The sequence below is a fragment of the Trachemys scripta genome, chromosome 2 (assembly GCF_013100865.1).
Source record: "Trachemys scripta elegans isolate TJP31775 chromosome 2, CAS_Tse_1.0, whole genome shotgun sequence".
Lineage (NCBI taxonomy): Eukaryota > Metazoa > Chordata > Testudines > Emydidae > Trachemys > Trachemys scripta.
Window position 1 is genome coordinate 224,397,840 of NC_048299.1, and position 22,341 is coordinate 224,420,180.

General features: G+C 37.6%; 1 protein-coding gene across 1 annotated transcript in view; it reads left to right on the top strand.

The window, feature by feature from the left end:
• Positions 1-22,341, top strand: part of PREX2 (phosphatidylinositol-3,4,5-trisphosphate dependent Rac exchange factor 2) — a gene marked incomplete in the record, with an annotated part of 298,948 nt that overhangs the window by 172,538 nt on the left and 104,069 nt on the right. Inside the window, 9 exon segments of the mRNA XM_034763054.1 lie at positions 252-436; positions 2,859-3,020; positions 7,018-7,240; positions 7,681-7,888; positions 12,211-12,390; positions 15,682-15,776; positions 16,850-16,932; positions 17,307-17,397; positions 19,186-19,314. Coding sequence (XP_034618945.1) covers positions 252-436; positions 2,859-3,020; positions 7,018-7,240; positions 7,681-7,888; positions 12,211-12,390; positions 15,682-15,776; positions 16,850-16,932; positions 17,307-17,397; positions 19,186-19,314 — 1,356 coding nt within the window.

A 22,341-nucleotide genomic window follows, 5' to 3' on the forward strand; every position in this document is an offset into this window, starting at 1 on the left:
AACCAATAGGTTGTGTCATAGGATATTCCAGCAGGCTTTCTCAGACTTCATCTGACCCAAGCTTTAGTCAGCCCCAGACCTGAGTTTTTCTGAGTTTGTCACCTAGTCACCTTGGGATTTCTTGATGTTCATTTCAATAGAAATTATCAAAACATCGCTACTTCCATAGGGTCTGCAGTGATTGTTCTTTTATTTTGATTTAGGTCTGAAGCGGCCAAAACAAAACTAACTATTAATTTTCTTTGCTGTAGAAGTAATTGACAAGTTTAACACAATGGCAATAATTGATGGGAGGAAGGATCATGTGAGTCTCACTGTTGATAATGTTCATCTGGAATATGGAGTGGTTTATGAGTATGACAGTACGGCTGGAATAAAATGCCATGTGGTGGAGAAAATGATTGAACCAAAGGGCTTTTTCAGCTTGACTGCAAAGGTATGAGGCCTATGTAGAAAAATTACATTTTTATATGTATTAATTTTGTATTATACTTATTCCACTGAAGTCACATCTATCCGTTATTGATTGAGAGGGACATCTGGTTTTATTTCATGTCTAATATTTGCAGGTCACCTTTGTCCCGCTGACATTTTGAATCATGACTATGTACTCAGTAAGCAATATAAGTTATGTTGTGGTCATAAATTGAACATCTCAACTCAACAAATGCCAAAGAATTCCCTTTTTTGCTATCAAAAAAACTTCAAAGAAGTTCAGAGACTTATTGTAATTGAATCTCAAAACATTTTGAAGGGTCAGGATATGAAGTGTCACATAAAAAATATTCAAGACCCCATTTTCAAATGGTCTGTAACCTGACCTCCAAAACTGCAGGTACAACTTTCTGAACTTAAGTTTCTGTGCATACACAAAAGTAGCAAGGTGCATTGCTGGTTTTTTTTGCATATTATCTCCCTCCGAATAGACACAGGAAAATGCATCTGCAAAAACATAGATTAGGAAAATGTTGCACAAAAATTTTGAGGCTACTCTGGACATTTTCATCTGAATACTTCCAAAGCTGCAAAAGTGGGACTTCTTATTAATAACATGGGAAAGATGTCTTAATTAGAGCTGTTGCATTTTACATCTAACTATTAATTATCAAGTATCAGGGGGTAGCCGTGTTAGTCTGTATCTACAAAAACAACAAGGAGTCTGGTGGCACCTTAAAGTCTAACAGATTTATTTGGGCATAAGCTTTCGTGGGTAAAAACCTATGCATCTGAAGAAGTGAGGTTTTTACCCACGAAAGCTTATGCCCAAATAAATCTGTTAGNCCAAAAGTCAGTGTTCTGGAAGCTCTAGTTTTCTTACAAATAGTCAGAGTATGGCAGTGGAAAAATTCATCCTAAAAATATAAGATTAGTAAAAAATATTTAAATTACAAACACTTCTACATACTGTATTATTAGAGCAAGTAATAACATCCCTATGGTTCAATGATTTAATCAATGAAAAGATAACCTGCAGAAACTGAATTCACTCTACAAAGTTTTGGCTTTAATTTTTATTTATCCTTGCCTGTAATTGTGTAAGTGATGAAACAGGAATTAATAAAAAGCTATATTCCTACATGAATTGATAATTAATAAGGAGTCTGGTGGCACCTTAAAGACTAACAGATTTATTTGGGCATAAGCTTTCGTGGGTAAAAACCTCACTTCTTCAGATGCATAGGTTTTTACCCACGAAAGCTTATGCCCAAATAAATCTGTTAGACTTTAAGGTGCCACCAGACTCCTTGTTAATTATCAATTCATGTAGGAATATAGCTTTTTATTAATTCCTGTTTCATCACTTACACAATTACAGGCAAGGATAAATAAAAATTAAAGCCAAAACTTTGTAGAGTGAATTCAGTTTCTGCAGGTTATCTTTTCATTGATTAAATCATTGAACCATAGGGATGTTATTACTTGCTCTAATAATACAGTATGTAGAAGTGTTTGTAATTTAAATATTTTTTACTAATCTTATATTTTTAGGATGAATTTTTCCACTGCCATACTCTGACTATTTGTAAGAAAACTAGAGCTTCCAGAACACTGACTTTTGGCCTCAATTAGTACAACTACCTTATACTGAGTCAAGCCAGTTCAGGAATTGGTTGCAGATCTTCAAGGAACACCTAGGTGCTGCAGAAAGTGGTGCTGGTTAATCATTGTGTCTGTCTTCCCTCTAAAGATACATCTAAATTAAGATGGGATGTAGACTATAGACACTGCCTGCCCAGCTAGCACAGGTCTAAATAGCAGTGTAGCAGAGTTTTGCATTATTCATTAGATCTGAGGAAACTGAAATTTTTTATTAATTTACTGACTGAATACAGTGAAAGAGTTGTACCTTAATGAATATGATAATTGTCATCTCATCTCATCTATGCTGAACAAATAGTAAAAATGACTGAGCTGAGTTCTCATGTACGCTGATTTTGTGAGTCAGTATCACATAATCTGTCAACCGGTTAGTTTTATTATAAATGTTGTAGTTGATAAGTCAGCATCCCATAATTTGTACACTTAATTGAAATACATTTTCTGCTAGCCAGCATTTATTTCAAGAAAGACATAATGGTTACGTTAATAGTGATAGAACAAGTCCATAACCACATGTGGTCATGAAACCACTGTATGTAACTTGTATAGTTGGAGTTTCTATTACTAAGACAAGGAGTTACTAAAGGGAACCCTTTCCTCCCAAAGCATCATCCTTTCTAGTTACGCAGCATACCTAAAATGTTAAGGGACAATTGATTTTCAGGTTTTTTTTTGCTTGTAAATATCAGGACTGATAAGTAATGTTCATTTTACTCATCTGACTTTATAATGTACTGCCATTGTCTTTATTACTACAGATTCTTGAAGCACTGGCTAAAAGTGATGAGCATTTTGTGCAAAACTGCAACAGCCTGAATTCTTTAAATGAAGTAATCCCCACTGACCTCCAAAGTAGATTCAGTGTAATTTGCAGCGAGAAAATTGAGCATATCTACCGAAGAATCTCTAGTTATAAAAAGGTATGGATCAGAAAATGTCTTGAAAATCTGCTATTTCCTTGTTGTGGAAGAACCAACAAAAAATAATGAATTTGAATGTCTATTAAACATTTTGGTTGCAATGACAAATCTGGCGGTTAAATTTGACCCACCCAGATGCCTGAGTACCTAAACTGAGTGATTGCATAATTATATTGTGATGGGGTGTATAAACCCCACACTGATGAGGAAGGTGCCAGTAATGCTGTGCGGGCAGGGCTAGTTCCACCCCTCCTGTATGATATCATGTATGATAGGCAGGAGGCCTTTAAAATGGAGGAAACTGCAGTCAGCTGGGTTGGAAGGAGCAGGACTGCTCTAGGTAAAGGACTGCTGTAGTGACTCCTGGAGCCACCAGAGGAACACCCATCTGAGAGATCTTCACCCCCACCCTACCAGGGAGTGCGGTGAGCTCCCAGGGAAAGACTTAAGAAGGCTTGCAAGGGGCAGGGGCCCCTTGTAACCAGTAAGGAACTAGGGCCTGTGCTGGAGCCACCCAGTGCAAGTAACTGGGAGTGGTCAGGTTTTCCCAGCATCAGGGAGAAAAACCTCAGGAAGTCCTTTAAATATACATGTGCCCTTCATTATGCCTTTCATTCATGGGATAGGTCTTATCCTCTCTTCGTCATGTTGAACATATAGATAGTAACTAGCTTGATAACCAGAAATTCTGTGTATTTCCAATGAAAGACCAAGCACTCTGTTTCACAGCATTCATAAATCTAGTGAATTTTCAGAACTTACCCGAAGTGAAGCGATATTAGTGATATTAAATTCTTCTCAGATTGCATGTTAATTTAAAATATAAAGTTGTTATAAGTTAACTCCTCACCTGCAGACTGTAGTTTGAGTCAACCCTTTTCACTTTTACTACTGACAGACTGCACTGTAAATTATTAGACAACTGTTAGCTAATTGTCGAGTTTGTAAAAATGGCAAAAAGTGTATTGCATATTGTAAGGAAATGAGTGAACACATTTCTTGAGCTTGGTCTGCAGTTTCACGCTACTTCTGTGTGACTAGTTTAACTAAGCTAGGCATAAACTAATCAAACCTTTGCCCATTTCCCCCAAGTGAACCTGCATTTCTCTCCTCCTGACCTCTAGTTTCCTCCCTCCCCTACCCCAATTATTTGTGAATTGTGGGGCCAGTCTGAACTAGGTCTGATACCTCTCCTTTGAACTGTTTGCATCCTCTGTCATCTGGATCTAGGATGTGAGATTTGCAAACTGGTCTGTTGTGGGATTTTGCAAGAAAAAATTCAAAATAGAGGTGAGAGGTTTAATGACCCTGCATATGAAAATTGGAGGAGGGATGGGACAGAGGTCGGGAGTGGAGGAGTTGCTTCCTAGACGGTAATGACCCTTTCTTAGGGTATGTCAGCAGCTAGGAGGGTGCTCCCTAATGAAAGTGAACAGCCCTTGTCCAGCTTGAGCTAGCACATTAAATATAGCAGTGTGGCTGCGGTGACATAGGTGGTGACTTGGGCCACCTGCCCAAATACAATCCTGCCAAACTCCCTGAGTACGTATGTGGGTGGCTAGCCCAGGCTGCCACCAAAGCTGCTGTAGTCACATTACTATTTTTAGCATACCAGCTCGAGCAGAGCCACAGTGTGTCTATCTACCCAAACTAGGAAGCACCCTCCAAGCCGCTGGGTAGACATACCTCTAGAGATTTTGGCCAGTATAAGTCTAAACATCCAGACTTTCATATGTCTATCTAAAGTGAACCTCGGGTTTCTTGAGATGGGAGCATCACTTACTTTAACCATTCAGTCAGAAATGTTCTTTAGAGGTTAGGTAACTAATAGCTGTCTCATATATCTTTCCTGTTTTCTACTGTGAACTGAGTATGATGCATAGTCTTTATGAACAAGAGTGCCTGGCAAGAACAGCAAGAGTTTGAGTCTAGGTTGAAGTACAATGGCACAGCCACGTTGGAAAATGTCACAGGACCTTTAATTGCAATATCTGCTTCTAGCCAGTGTGATCCACACTTTCAGAAGTCTCAAACTCACCCTCACCAAAATCAATAAGTATGATGCAGGTTCACAGTTTAGCTCTCAATGACTGTTAGAAACACTGTTGGAGTGTTCATATTCCAGGAATAGATATGCCCTTCTTTTGGCAAGGTAAATGTAACCATAGTAACAAAAGTCTCTCAGAATGCCTTAGCTTTACTGTAAATTTCACTGTGAAAGTTTGAACTCTATAAATAGAAACCCAGTGGCTTTCTGCAGTTCCTGTTATTTCAGAATATTTTGCTTGTAATACACTTTGAGTTCAGTGCCATGGGCCCCAGATGTTTCTCAATACATGTATGAGAAGAAGTTTGGACTTGACTTATGACCTGATTAAATCATAACCAGGCATTTGGTCTCTGTGGAACAGGATGTGTGGGAGATTCATATATGAAATATGTACTGCTTGGAGGAACATTTTTACCATTAGATATTCTTAGTGCCTTCTTAATTCTTGGTACATTCTTCAGTTTTAAACAATTCCATAATTGGACTTCGTGTAATCTCCAGGATCCTGTCCTAGATACAAATATTTAAGTATAATTCATTAGTTGAATCCTGGTTGTACAGAAATGTTTATCAAGCTTACACAGAGTCAGTAGCATCACAAGTAAACACATGTTTAAATCCCAATACATAAAGCTACCACTTTATGGGCGGTGCGGGAGGGGATATAGCTTGACTCAGTTAAAAGATACTTAAAGCCAGATAATCAGTGAAATGTACATGGACATTTAATTGGGTAAGCACTTTGAAAGGTAACTTTTAAAAAAATATTCTGATGCATGAACCTAATGATCAGCGTTGTTTAATAAGGTATGTGCCCTGTTATGTAATATTTTAACTGGAGATGAGATGTGATTAAAATAATACCAACTACTTGCAGGTGATGATGAATGTTCCCATTAAAATCTCCCCTGATTCCAGACTGTGAATTGAAAAGGAGATACATGTTTTCACATAAACCCTAATCCAGTTGTGCTTCACATCATGTGGTCACCTAATCTAAGATTTTATAATGGTCTTGTCATCATGATTATGATCTAATTCTCTGAAGTAACACTTCTTGGGAAATGGGACAAGAATAGTTACAGGAATGAACATAAGAAGAAATCTTCATTGATTCAGAGGAACACTGTAGAAGTAAAATAGATGTACTGCCTGTGGGTCAATAAACGTCTCTGCACTATTTCAATCTAATTTTTCAAAGATTTATTTCTTAGAAGTCTATGCCTTATTTAACCAGTACTTCAGTTTTCAAAGTTGAGACATTTTCTAATTCCCAAGTGTAGCAAAGTTTGTAAAATATCAAAGGGGTAGCCGTGTTAGTCTGGATCTGTAAAAGCAGCAAAGAGTCCTGTGGCACCTTATAGACTAACAAACGTATAGGAGCATGAGATTTCATGGGTGAATTCCAAGAAGTGGGTATAAGGTGCCACAGGACTCTTTGCTGCTTTTGTAAAATATGGAGATTGTAGTTTATTTTACTGTAATTTTGCAGCAACTTCATTCTCATTGTGATAAATTCATAATTTTAGCTTCCAGTTTTATATTTATTAGAAACTAAACTAAAGCAAATATCTGAGAGTGTTTTTAGATAATACACACTTGAAAATACCGGAAATTTGCTATGTTTGTAGTTTGGGACCTCTCATACTTTCTGGAGCTCATCCTCAGAAGCACAGGACTTCAAATGAGTCTAATATTGAGACATTTGACAGAAAATAAATGGGTTAAATCCTTAATATAAATCTATTTCTAATTTGCAAAAATTACCCATAATTTGTTTTAAAAATAAAAACCTAAAATCAGAAAGAACTCCTCACCTCCTCCCAAAAAATGGAAATTTGAAAGGTTAGGTAGAATGCCTAAAGCATTTTTAAGCTTTGTTTTCCAACTGGCTACCTATGCACAGAAAACTATTAATCAGAACTTTCTTCTCTTTCTTACTTCTAGTTTTCACGAGTGTTAAAAAATAGAGCATGGCCTACCTTTAAACAGGCCAAGTCAAAGATCTCACCACTTCACAGCAGCGATTTCTGTCCAACCAACTGCCATATCAATGTAATGGAAGTCTCGTATCCTAAAACCTCAACTTCTCTTGGTAGTGCCTTTGGTGTGCAGCTAGACAGCAGAAAGCATTCTTCACATGAGAAAGAAAACAAAAATAGTGAGCAAGGTAAGCCAGAATGCCCACCTAAACTTGAACGAAGAATATCTACCAACTCGCCTAGTTTATAGTTTTCAGATTTAACCAGTTTTGGACACTGTCTCAATATTAAACATAAGGACACTCCACTAAGAAATGGCTATATATTGTTAGTATGGATTTGCTTATAAATTTATAAGAAAATCTTGACATAATTATGTACTAACTCTTTCTTTTGTGTTACATTACATGGCACATTAACATGCAGAATTATATAGCCTTCCTCTTTAACAAGAACAGATCAACTAATTTTTCCACGTTTATACTTCCAACATTGAATTTGTAAGATAAAATATGAAAAATTAATATTTTAATCCGGTAATTATTTCCCGTTATAGATTTGACTTTTAAAAGTAATTTGTATTGAAAGATAGAAGATGTGAACTTGACTTTATTTGCATCACATGCAGGTAAACTGGGTCCCATGGTTTACATACAACATACCATTACCACCATGGCAGCCCCTTCAGGACATTCCCTAGGTCAACAGGAAGGCCATGGTCTGAGATATCTGTTAAAGGAAGAGGACTTAGAAACACAAGATGTCTATCAGAAATTGTTGGGCAAATTGCAAACTGCACTGAAAGAGGTGGAAACGTGTGTCTCTCAGATAGATGAGTAAGTAAATGATATCATCTATATATACCTTTAATGTCCCATGGGATTAGGGTGACCAGATAGCAACTGTGAAAAAACGGGACAGGGAGTGGGGGATAATAGGCACCTATATAAGAAAAAGTCCCAAAAAATGGGACTGTCCCTATAAAAACGGGACATCTGGTCACCCTACATGGGATATATTGATAAATCAAATGTGGGCATTCCAAACTATTGATGCATAAACTTGCCTGGTCTAATCTGAACCCATCTGAACGTTGTTGCATGAGATCAGCAGAAGCAGTCCCTGTTCATATTCAAGTAGAGCTACAATGGTCCAAAGAATTTAAGTACAGGCAATTTTGAACTTTGTTCTTTCTTGCTCTCTTTTTTCTTTCTTTCTGAGCGTGACATAGTTTCTACTTTGCTTCATTGAACCACTATAGCTTTTCTCTTGGCTGTGGAAACAGTAACTGTTTGGGGGGAAGAGGCAATATGAGATCCATGTCATCTCTCAGACTTCACTAGGAGAGAAAACAAGAGAAAAGGAACAAAAAATAATTTGTATTTAAATTTTATGGCACTACTGAGTGGCTTTAAATTTAAACCTAAATTTATAAAAATACAAATACTAGAAACTTTTTTTAACAAATAAATTAGGTTCGCTTAGTCAGCAAGAGCTACTATTTAATGATCTCCCAGGAGCAGAAATACTTGGGACTAGAACAGCTGCTTTCAAGACCAGTAAACTTTACTAAGGCTTGGCCCTTGATCAGTGCTCAGGAAGAAAAATTATCAATACCTCCTTTGGAGGTAAGCAGTGATGTACATCTTGTTTCCAAACGGCTACTATGTGTTTTTTCTCCCCCCTAGATGTATGCTGTATAGTATACCAGGTTTGAAGTGGTTAAATGAAAGTAAATACAGCTTAGGGTTTGCAAAAGAATGTAAGAGATAAATCTCTACTCCCCATGTCTTTACACATAATTTAACTAATTAATTTAGCAAATCAGAAATAAAATCTTTTCATTGCTGGATGAGCACAAAAATAAAGCAACAGCATTATAATGTCTTTAAATTGTCAGTCTTCTTTAAAGTTATAAAATGATCAATACGTTTTGTATTTGAAGGCTCAATTAATATTTCAGTAGTTTCTGGTTACTTAGGCTATCATTGGTTTCCCCCCTGCTCCCTAGAGTTTGCATAAAGCCTCAGGGACTTCTGAGCTCTCTTTCATACAAGCATGAATGTGCTATCTATAAGAATATATAAATTTTGTGGCTCACACAGTTGCAAACGTAAACAGTATACAAGAGTCTGGGTTAATATTTTTCTTCATTAACAGAGTCTCTGTAAATTGAACTGGTAGGAAAACCTATATAAGGTGCAAAGATTTATTTTAAAGGTTTTACACTTTACTGCCTATAAGCATCAGACTTTTCATCTTTATTCCCTGTGGACTTTGACTGCACTGCCAGAGTTTGATTGTCTTGGCGGAAAGTAGTTCTGTACAGGAAGCAGGATACCCAAGAGGCCTACTTAAAAGCTCCAAACAGGAAGAATGGGAAAGATGGAGGCCTGGATAGTCTGGGTGTGAACTGTTAATACAGTACACCATGTACTACTTACAACACAGTCATGACCATGAGTTCTTAGGGTGAAAGAGGGAATGTTAAGAAATAAAACACATAAAATAATACAAAATAATTAAATCACTCTGCTTGAATCAAAATGTGCGAATGTGTTCTTTAATAACCATGCATATATATATTTATGTACATTTAAACAAACTGATCCTTCCAGTTTACAACTACTGCAGAATTCCTGTTAATAGATTTGCTGTTATGGTATAAAAATAAAATCAAAATCAATATTTGCTGAATTATTAATTATTTATTATTATTACTGTGATTGGTTTCCAATGTACTAGGTACTGTATAAACAGAAGATATTCAGGGGAAAAGTCTGTGTCACAGCAATTAATCTTAGGGATTGAGAATGCTATACAAAAAATGATCAAATGGTTTCTTTAGAGGATCTGGGTGAAATCCTGGCCTGTTGAAGTCAATGGCAAAACATTCATTAACTTCAACAGGGCCAGATTTCTCTCTCTCTCTCTCTCTCTCTCTCTCTCTGTGTGTGTGTGTGTGTGTGTGTGTGTGTGTGTGTGTGTGTGTGTGTGAGAGAGAGAGAGAGATTATGTTTAATAGATAGTAAAAATTATATGCTGCTAGTGGTACAGCAAATTAACATTATAGGGATAATGTACACTCGGATATTGTGCCTCTCAATGGATGATTTTGAAACCTTTGAAGAACTACTTAAATCTCTATCAGTTTCTGAGACAATATATTATTTATGTATGCTCAAAGATTTTATGGTTTTAACATTGAGTTAGTTTTTTAAATGTTGTGTTACACAGAATGACTAAAACTATTGTGTTAGCAGAATTCTGAGTGTGAAGGAAAATATGTTCATTCAGAAAAAATCACTTCCCTATATGGCAATCAGTCATGGTGTGCTTAGTTTGTGGAACAAAAACTTTGCAGATCAGTTTGGAATTGCATTGATTTCAAGTAGATTATATTCATCAAAGCAGTGGAGAGATTAGTAGTTTGGTACTGATGTGGCTCTGTAGCTGAACAAAGTTATTAGGTGAGTTATTATCTTTTCATTAGTGTTTAGAATTGGTATATGCTACCTTCCTCAGTTAGACCTGTGCAAATCTCACAAAACGGAATGTAAAAGTTTACAGTGCTTTTAATCAGAAATGTCCTTTGTTAATTTTGATTGATAAAATGCCTTTAGCATCAGTGATTTATTGTGTAGATAGAGAGTGTAAAGAAGGGGAATTCTGTAAGCTACCTTTTAAAAACCAAAGAGGATATTTTCAGTCTCACGAATACAAGTGTTTTGCAGTTGCTCTTTAGATGTAAAGATATGATGTCACCTACACTTGTGCCCCTGACATATATTTGATCTTGGGTTAGAAGCAGAGCACTTGCCAACACTACCAAGCCAACCGTGGTGACAGCTGTTACTTAACAAACACAGTATAGGGATTCAAAGCTTTTAAACTATTTTTGAACATAGCCCGGCCACTGCTAATTGAAAAGATAGCTAGAAAGGACTTGTTGCAGAAGTCTAATGCTGCATCTAATTTTTTGTTCAGATGTTGTTAATGTTAATCTTCCTTTGCAGTTTTGATTTCCAGTAACTGGAATTAAAATAACATTGTGTGTATTCGTTTTTTCTTTCATAAAGTCTATTAGAACATGTGTTTCATGGGAAGAAGATGAATAACTATATAGTAGTATGACTTCATTGTGGTATTTGTACATGTTCAGGTATAAAAATTTCCACAGCTTTTGGGTGTCAGTTGATCACATCAAGTTTCAAATGGAGCTCTACGTAGAGGCTTCTGGATAAGTACAATAGAACTCTGATTATCCGACCCTCCACTATCCAGCTCTCTGTATTAATTGAACAACCAGTACACACAGGTCCAGAAGTGAGTGATTTCTCCTCTGGCTGCTAGACGGCGCTGCAGCCTTGCGCCTTCTCATTCTCCAGATTATCTGAATTTTTGATTTATCCAATCTCACTCTAGTCCCAATTAGATCATATAAATGGAGTTCTGCTGTTATCAAATGAGTAAGGTATGATTCAGAGAGGTGCTGTTCATAAACATGATGGCACAACACTACCTAATTGGTCATGGCAAATCAAGTGACACATCACTTTATCTGACCAGTTATGGTGGTGTGGTCATTTGGAATGTTGATGAAGGTACAGACTTTAAAATAAAATTTCCCAGAACCTTTTATTAGAATAAGGCAGAATGACACATGAAAGCTAGTAATTTGGGTATCATAAGCATTTAGTAAGTAATTACCTGTTTTGCACAGAGAAATGTTTTCTGTGGTTAATTTACTAGTTTTGCATATGCAAATATATGGTTTAAGTTTATAATTAGTCACCAAAAGGACTTCAAGGATATAATATGGTAACTTTTTTTCCCCAAGAAGAAGAATTGGTTTATTGCACGACTTACTATTTTGTGTTGCTTTGATTGAAGCATGATTTTGACTCATTAAACTTTTGTTGCTGTTTTTTACAGTAGTGTCTTTTTTTTTTTTTTTTTTTGGCTTTAGTTGGCCATAATTTTACAATGGACATGAGTCTGAATTAAAAAATAGGTTTTGTGGCCTTTTCATAGGGAACAAAATAATGGAAAAGAACAACAGAGAAATGTAGTAATGCATGTTGGATGATGATGATAATTATCATCAGCTTACTTTTGAAAAAATGCATTCATCCCGATTAATTTTGTCACATTGCAGCCTTCTCTCTTCAATAACCTATTCTCCCAAATCAGAACGTAAAACACCTGAGCTCGTAATACCAGCAGAGAGTGACAATGAAAAGGGAGAAAGGAATGGGAAAAGGGTCTGTTTCAATGTAGCAGGTGATGAGCAGGAAGATTCTGGTCATGACACCATCAGCAACAGAGATTCATACAGGTAGTTTTATTAATAATCTTTTTTATTTCAATCTTTCGGATACAGCAGCATAATGTGCAGCATTGTAGATTTTCAAAATGGCTTTAAAGAATATCAAAATACAATGGTTATTACTTCTTGTAAAGGGAGAATTTTATATTTTAGTAATCAAGATGGATTATTTTCTATTGTAATACAAGTCTTTTCCTGTAATAATAACTAGAGATGGACTTTACCAGAACTCTGGATCTGAATATCCCCAGAGGAGCATAGCCAGAACTATGGATCCATTTGCCAGGTTCTGATTCAGTGTGCTGCAGAACATAGAAACAGACAGTTTTGGCTGTGGTGTTCTGTAGTGGAATTAGGCCCAAGCAAACCCCCAGATGTTTGTATTTTGAGTCAGTTTCCAAATCTAATCTCAATCACAGTTAAAGACCTGAATAAAAATCTGAACCCCAACATTTAACTCTGGTAACATCCCAGTCTAAACATTGCTGGATCATCCTATCTCTAGTACTAACAATAATAAAAGCTTTACTATGGAATTAAAATATATAATACTTTGAAAAAGAAGTAGTATTCATAGCAACTGTGAACATTTTCCGATACTTGGAATGAAGAATGGATTATGTAAATGCAGATGATGTATATTCAGTTTAACTTCAATTTGCAATTTAAACAGATTACTGGGGTCAAAAAGTAAAACGTCTCTTAGAATGGTGGAATAGTAGCAGCACTCTTTGTTATTTTGAAGACCAATTTCATGAGCTAACGTTTGATTATTGCAGCCTGGCTGATATGAACTAGCAGTTTGGTGTCTGAAGTGGAAGGAACTAAATGCTTCTTAGATCATCTGCTTTAGTCTGATCCCAAACTTCTGTAATCTTTCTAACGTGTGTAAAAAATACCCCCAAAACAAACAATCCCCCCCCCTCAGATTCCCATGCACATAATACCAATTATTAGTGCAACTGTCAGTTATAACAGTGGATATTTTAAAAATATTATCTAATGCAGTTAAATGAACAGGCAGCAAATTCCAGTAAATCACTGTAAATGCAATTGAAATAATAGAATATCAGGGTTGGAAGGGACCTCAGGAGGTCATCTAGTCCAACCCCTTGCTCAAAGCAGGACCAATGCCCAATTTTTGCCCCAATCCCTAAATGGCCCCCTTAAGGATTGAATTTACAACCCTGGGTTTAGCAGGCCAATGCTCAAACAAACTGAGCTATTCCTCCCCCCATCTCTGTGTGAGAGCAGACATTATGGGAAATGTAGGACATTTTCATTTATTAGTTGTGTTCTTATGCAAATTTCTATTAAACACTACAATACAATACTTATGCAGAAATATATGGCTAAGAAGTGGTTAAATCTGATTTCCCCCCATGTTTACCCATGTTTTATTCTTTTGTGCTTTGTTCAGTCCAGTTTTTAAATGACCCTAGTGATGAGCTTTCCACCATTCTCCCTTGGGAGACTTTTCCAAAGTCTGTTAGAGATCATCATCAGAAAATATTTCTTAATATCCAGCCAGAAATTCTCATTACTCTTCGGGACTCTATGCTAGAAACATTTTGTTACCAACATGGTTTCAGTCATTTAGTGGACAGCACCCTAAATTACATCCCCCTCATCCTATCCAAAAATGCTCTTCCCTCTTTGTGGTATTAACATATATGTAAACAATTTATAAATACACCTCTACCTCTATATAACGCTTTCCTTGGGAGCCAGAAAATCTTATTGCATTATAGGTGAAACTGTGTTATATCGAACTTGCTTTGATCCACCAGAGTGCGCAGCTCTGCCCTCCCACCCCCCGCGAAGCACTGCTTTACCACGTTATATCCAAATTCGTGTTATATCGGGTCACATTATATCGGGGTAGAGGTGTATAATAATAATATAAAATGGAGTCCTATTTTATTAACTTTGTTATGCATGGTATGAAGTAGGGCATGCATTTGGAACTCTGCAGCCATTTTAAACTAAATGCTTTTATAGAATAGAATTTAGAATCATAGAGTTTAAGACTGGAAGGGACTGCCCGATCATCTAGTCTGACCTCTTCTGTATCATAAGCTGCCAAACACCCCTCAGCCACCCCCATACCACCTCAACAGCCAGAATTAGACCAAAAAGTATTACAGCTCTCAGGAGACTGAGCTATTATGTGCCACTGGCAGAGAATAAGGGACTGAGATGCATCAATGCCCAAGGCCCCTATAATGGCAGGAAATTGATTGAGAGGTACCTAGATGATAAGTTTCTCTTACATTCATGGGACATTGTGGCCTCCCTCTGCTGGATAATTACTTTAACACCTGAAAACTCTTACATTTAAACCAAATACTCTGGTGCTGATTAGATGATATGTCTGACTTGGTTGCTGTTACAGCCTGTGGGTTCAAATCCATTTGGAAATATGTTAACAAAAAATCTTAGATTTCCCCCCCTCAGTGTGATATGGATGAATTCATTCTCACTCCTTGTACAGAAACACAAATTTGGCATAAAAAAAAATCACAAGACTGTACAGTGATCTCTGCAGTACCAAAAATAGTAGAAGTCTCCATATAATCAGATACAGGAAGAAGTAAAATCCTCACCACTACCACCTGCCCCCTACTCTATACACACAGGAGCCCTCATCCAGCAACTGGATTCATATGAGTAGACTTTTGTAGCCACAGAGAGTTACAGAGAAGTCCACTGGGGCTTTGTGCAGGTGCAGAGGTCCACTAGCACTTATCCTATTGCACTGCCAGTAGCTCAAAGGATGGGCTCATAAACCATGGTTAAAGGGAGAAAATTGTCATTTTTAATCTTGTTTAATAGTTTAATTCTTTTCTAACCTCATTATAAATTCCAGTTTGCAAGTCCTAAGCCAGCATGATTCATCATTTATAAGAGTTATGGGGTAGGTAGGTGTACAGAATTTAAATGTGGAGAAATTAACACATTTGAGGCCACATCTCCAAAAACAGCCACTCACCTGCATGAAAAGTTACTTGATTTGTATGTGGAACTGTATATTTTCAATGTGAAACTATTTGTTCACACACATGAGGTGGAGACAACCGAAGCATCTATTCTGGGAATCTAGCCCTCTGAGTCCTATCAGAGACAAATAGTAGTTTCTACATATTTTGTATGATGTCATAAACTGAAAGTCAAGGGTAAAGCATTGTAAAAGACCTCGGGAGGAGAGGAAAGTTTAAGAAAAAGGAAAGGCACTGTACTTTTTGTGCTTTGATATAGTTCCTGTACATCAGGATGCACTATTTTGTTTTGTTTTTCAAGTGATTGCAATAGCAACAGGAACTCCATTGCCTCATTTACCAGCATTTGCAGTAGCCAGTGCAGTTCTTACTTTCACAGTGATGAAATGGACTCAGGTAAGATTAAAAAATAATCTACAAATTCCTTTATTAGTTCTTCTGGAGATAGTTTTTGTTTGTTTTATTCACAGGCATGTCTGTCTTCATCATAGTAGGTGGCAAGAGTGTAGCATTTCACTTCTGCTTAGTGTATGTTGCACTTTTACCCTTTCTATATAACAAAGCCCATTTTCCAATCCAGCTGAAAATATAGTGGATTAGTAAAAGATGTCAGAGACTCATTTTAACCAGCTTCCCACTTTGGCCTGGGCAATGCATTATATTGCTCAAAAGAAGAGGAATTTTACATAAACAGGGAGTTCTGTCTCAGACAGGAGATAAGACTCTGAATACAAAATACCACTGTGTACAAATGCTGGGGAGAGTGAGACCTCAGAAAGACACGCTCACCATAATATTCTATTCTATGTCAAGGTTGAACAAATTGAATTTAAATAATCATAGATGCAAATTCTTACCTATTTGCCACTTGATAGTTCCTTTTTCATTTTAATGCCATATTTATCCCTCTTGAAAAACTACTGAACTATCAGAGCCATTTCATTAGCAATAGCATAAAGATTGTGAAATATTTGCAGGGTCCTTATAAAAATGTTATGTCAGTGCATTCAGTGACTGTGGTCTAGGTGGTATAAATAGCTAGCTGATATTTCAGTGATCTTGTCATTTTTCTTTCAGAGAACTGTGGTCTAGTTGGTGGAACACAGATCAGGGACACCTGACTTCTAGTTTCTATTCCCAACTTTTACAATATGGCCTGGGCATTTTGCTTAAAGTTTCTGGCCTTTAGTTTATAAAAAGGTATAAATAATACAATAGTTACCTACTTCACAAAGGGTGATGTGTGATTTATTGTACAGATGCCATTTTGTTGTTGTTGTTTACTTTTGCTACATTATAAAACTAGTCTACAAAAGAATCTCACAGATTAGTGTAAAGTGCTAAATACAGAAGGATCTAAAAGCTTAAGCATCAGCTTGTATGCATAGCAGAGTAGCCCAGATCTGTATGATTTTGAAAAGTATACTGAGCCCTGAAGTTAATTATGATTTAAAATATTTTACACACAGGTGATGAACTTCCCTTAAGTGTTCGCATTTCTCATGATAAACAGGACAAACTTCATAGCTGTTTGGAGCATCTTTTTGGTCAGGTATGAGATTTTTTTCCTTAGACTGCTTAACAGTATTGGTCTATATTCAAACCATCAGAGAAAAGCTGGCTGCCACAAGTGGGGGTTTCCTTGCTGCTTCTGCTTTCCACTGTTTACTTGAATGATATGTATTACTTTTTATCCTTCCCTGGGGCTACTAACCCAGAATTACTGAAGAGAACAGTTCCTTAGATTTATCTTAGCAAATTTTCTAGTCTTGAGTTGTTAGCTACAGCCAACATTTAAATTACCGTAATTACAAACAAATATAAAGTAATCATTTTTTCACTATTCCTTTTTTCTCATTCAGAGCAGATCTTTCTAAACATTGTTATGAAAAAGGCAAGCCACTCACAGAACTTTGATCCTAACAGGTAGACTCAATTGTCAATCTTCTGAAAGGACCAGCTGTAATGAGGGCCTTTGAACAAACCAAGTTCTTCACGCCAGGTCGAGGCCTGCAAGGTAACATTTAAAACTAAGTACTAGAATCAACAGGTGGTACAAAGAGATACAGGGCACATCTGTATGAAAATATAGTATTTGATTTGGATGTTAAAGAACAACCCAATCTTTTCTGTTCACGTTATATTCTGGAATAATTGCCATTCAAATTTTTTATTACATAGATATTACTGTTCTTAGCTAGTACATTTTCACTTTCCTTGCATAAGGCATTTAGGTTTTCTTGAAAGTTAAGCTGAAATTACAGCCTCTGAATTGAATATAAAATTGCTGAGGCTTTGAAGCAAAAATCAGTTTTAATATATTACAAGTGTTTTTCTGATTCATATTATTTCTATTCTAGCAACTGAAGTACTTTCTGATTACATTTAACTATTAATGCCTGACCTTTTCTATCTTTGTGGATATTTTCTTCTTGTAAAATTGTACTTCATAAATAATAAGCAACTCTTTAGTGTGAATTCTTATTCTAAATATTAATTATTTAAAATAGTTCTAGGTGTAATTTGAGGCCCTGATCCTTCTGAGAGTTATGTATATGATTAACTTTAGGTCTGCATACATGCTTCTATACGTGTAGGTCCAAAGTTAATCATGTATATAAGTGTTCAGTCTAAACTTAAATGTGTGTGAAGTGTTTGCAGGATTAGAGCCATTTAGCAGGATTGATACACTTTTAAAAATTGCTACTGAAAGGCTTTTTGGGTGAACTGAGTTTGAAAAAAGACTGTATGGGAGATTGGGAAATACAACTGAATGTTGGGTGGGTAATAGAAATAATGCTACTGTAAAATGCTTTGGTTTCTGAGTTACTGTAAACATATACAACTTTCAGCAAATAAAATGCATTAATTATAATGGGTCATTGATCAGATCCTTAGCTTTCATAAATCAGCATAGTTCCATTGAAGCCAGAGAAGCTACACCCTTATATACCAGCTTGTTATCTGACTCTCTGATGCATCATGCCTTTCCACTCACTAGCCCTGCAGTGAGTCTGCCCAGAAGTTAATACAGACATAGTGAGATTTCTTTCTAGCAGCTATTTTCATTTTTAGAACCTTTAAAGTTGTTTTAGGGAAAGATGGGTATGACCCACAGATGACATTTATGCACACAAATGTTTATCGTTGTTTTCAGACTGAATGCCTGGCAAAATTTTCCACGACAAACCATTCAGAAAACATTATTTAATTATAAATGTGCAACTAGTTGCAAGATATGAAATATCTTTTGGGGTCTTTATATTGGATATCCATTTCACAAAGATGATTTAGAACGAGAACTAAAAAAAAGGGGGATGTATATTCTGTGTGACAATGCAGTTTTATATAGATATACCATAATAATGTCAGGGATACTTTTAGTGATCTGAAGGCTAGTCTAGGTTAAACAGCCAAAGTTTCTGTGTTAAGTAAGGAAGATTATTTTTCTGATAATTTTGGTATAGCTTATTGTCCACTATTATATGAATTCTTGAGTGGATGTGATAAAGGTTTAAAAAAGCGCTTAAACCACGAAACACGTAGTTGAATTCATGTGTTATTTAAATTACTTATTACTGATGTACTTTTTACTTCTTTACTTTACTAATTACTTATTGCTTGACTTTTTATACGGGTATTTAGTGAATTAAATTATTTGAAAAGCTATAGGTAACAGCAGTCAAGACAAAATTTCAGGAAATTGCAGGCACTTCTTAATGTTAAGACTATTCAACTCAGAAAGAAATACAGTGGGTTTCTGAGGATGTTTAAACTAAAGAGGTATTTTTTTTCCTTTGCTTAGCATTTCAGCAGGAAATGGAACCTAAGCTTAGCTGTCCAAAGAGATTACGACTTCACATCAAGCAAGACCCTTGGAACCTTCCCAGCAGTGTCCAAAATCTTGCACAGAATATCAGAAAATTTGTTGAAGGTCAGTAAGAAAAACGTAACCCTCAATAAACTCATAGCTAATGAGGGAGGGCGGAGGAAGGATATAACAGGTTTATGTTGTCTATGAGGCCAGAGTAGCATGTAGCCAATAGGAAATTTCTAAATTCCAGCACAGCTTGTGATCTCAGTAGCAAGACTAATGGAGAGTAGTTTAAATCAGAGAGTCTCAAATTATGGGGTACGCCTCCCTCGGTAGGTGTGGGCCCACAGCAGGGGAGGTGCCTGTTGCCTGTCTTTTGGCCAGGGTGTGGTGCTGCATGTCAGAGTGAATCCAGAACTCTGCTCGGGCTGGGAAGGGGCAGAGGGAGCCAGGGCTCCACCCAAGGAGCAGTGCAGGAATGGGAGCATACCAGGGAAAGTAGCTTGCAGGTACTACTCTGCTCCACCCAGGGCTATGCTGCCCAGCGTGGCCCTGCCTGCTGCAGCGCAGCAGCTCTCCTGCTTCCCCATTCCCCCCCCCCCAGCATCACAGGACCTCTCATGCCCCCCATTTTATTCCCATGCTGATGCCCAGCTCATATAGAGCTCCTCCATCTCCCCTGGTGCACCTCCCTTTGGCTGAAGCACTCCCTGAAGTGTCCCAGGGGCTCTCCTCTATCCCCATGTGTCTCCTCTTCTCAGCCCTGCCCTGCAGTGGTGGTGTTGTGGCTCCCCTCCTTCTCCATGGTCCCCATCCCCATCACAGCCCTGTCCTGCAATATCCTGGGGGATTTGCATCATTCACTGCAGAGCTACCGTTCATTCCTGGGCAGTGGGGCTGGGTGAACTGGGCTTACCAGAAGGGTTCTCTTTCTGGTCCTCTGAAGCTGTTCATTTCTGGGTCAGTGCCCCCATCAAGGCGGCAGCCCTTGTGTGAAGTGGGCTCTGAACTCTGCTGAGGTCGTTGGTGTCACCTTCCTCCCCATTCCTGGGGAAGAGCCAACTGGGGTCAGGATCCCTGTGGCTGTTTAGGTCAGGTCTCAGGAGGATCCGGGGCCCTGTGAAGTTCTTGTTGGGGTGATACTCTCCCTCCCCCATGGTAATAGTCTAGTTCCAGTTGGTGACAGCGGTGGTCAGTCCTGGCTACTAACTCAGTACCCTCTTCAACTTCTTGCTGCTCTGGACCTACACGGAGCTCCTGGTGCTTGCAGACCTGTGAGTGCCACACTCTGGCCCCCATTCTGCCTGGGAACCCTGCTGCCTTCACATGATGGGCCACATGCACTAAAGGGGATCCCTGTTCCCTGCCTGTAGGCCCAGCACCCGTGAGACCTTGTCTCTTCATTTTTGGGCCCCAGAGAAGTGAGGGTTGGGGGAGGTGTCGCACAGTAAGTAGGGATTATGATGACCTAAAATGTTTGTGCAATTTAATTGCTGCTGCCATTTGTACTCTTTGTAACAGAAGTGCAAGATAACACACTTGTACTCTTGTAATTATATTGATCAAAGCCCTTCTACTTTATTAATTGTATCTTTGCAAAATATAGGATTTTCAGTTATTTGTGTTGTCTTAATAAACTGTGGAGAGGTGCAGTGTTCTTTTTATTAGCTTAGGGAAGTTCACTATGACAAAATCTAAGAACACCTAATTTAAATAATATCTCGGAGGTAGCTAAGGAGAGATGCCAGCAGAAGCTTTGGAGGCAAATGGGAATATTGTCTTCTCTGAGTATCCGGCGCAAGGGGAATTTGGACTCTTAGATGAAGATGCTAAGTGATTCAAACACCTATTGAAGTTAGTGGTCCTGTTTCTGTTCCCACTGAATTCAGTGAGAACACTGACATTCAAAGGGAGCATAGCAGGCCTAATTGAACTTGAGTGTGCATTTCACAGGACATGCTCAGCACTTTTCAGGACCTGCCTTTTTGATTGTGCTGTTTGATAGGGAAGCAATGGAAAAGAGAAGCTTAAGGGATTTATAAAACTATGCAGTGGAATATTGCAACATGCATCTCTTTGTGGGAACCAAAGCCAGCTGTAGGTTGCTTCAGTCTGAGGTTAAAATTATTTGTTTGTACATTTAGCAGCTTCATTTTATTGGCTAATTTCCATGATATCCCATGATGAAACTGCTCTTCAAACTACCAAAAGAATTTGTGATATGCTTTATAAATATAAACTTTAAAAACCATAAGAATGGCCATACTGGGTCAGACCAAAGGTCCATCTAACTCAGTATCCTGTCTTCCGACAGTGGCCAATGTGAGGTGTCCCAAATAATACCCTATGGTATTTCTAAATTTAGATCCTCTGAGGTCTTCAGACACTGGGATAGAAAAGTCCAAAACCACACAAATCTCTCCTCCATTTGGTACAAATCACTAAGGTCAAAATCTGTAAAATCTAGAAAGCCAAGTCAACAAAATACACATTTATATTGTAATGGCTGCCACAGAATCAACAGGAAACAGACTGTTTTCAAAAAAATCTAGTTCCTAGCAAAAACCGAAACCCAGGTACATTCTAGCATTAATCATGGATGGTTTTGAAGAAGTGAAAACTTAAGTCTTCACCAATCGTTTGACACCCTCTAAGAGTCCGTCAGAGCTCAACAGGCCATTCTGATGTGACTAGTTTGTCCATAAATGACTTAAATAAGCTTATGCCCACCTCAAAATTGGTCCTACTGTGTCCTAGGAATCTCACCAAGATCGTTCAAATAAATCTTGTTTTAAGTTTATTGGAAAAAGAAGAACAGGAGTACTTGTGGCACCTTAGAGACTAACAAATTTATTAGAGCATAAGCTTTCGTGGACTACAGCCCACTTCTTTGGATGCATACAGAATGGAACATATATGGATTTCCATTCCATACGGCTAAATGCAGTGCCTTGCATAATGACAAGTTTCAGAGTAACAGCCGTGTTAGTCTGTATCCGCAAAAAGAAGAACAGGAGTACTTGTGGCACCTTAGAGACTAACAAATTTATTAGAGCATAAGCTTTCGTGGACTACAGCCCACTTCTTCGGATGCATATAGAATGGAACATATATTGAGGAGATATATATACACACATACAGAGAGCA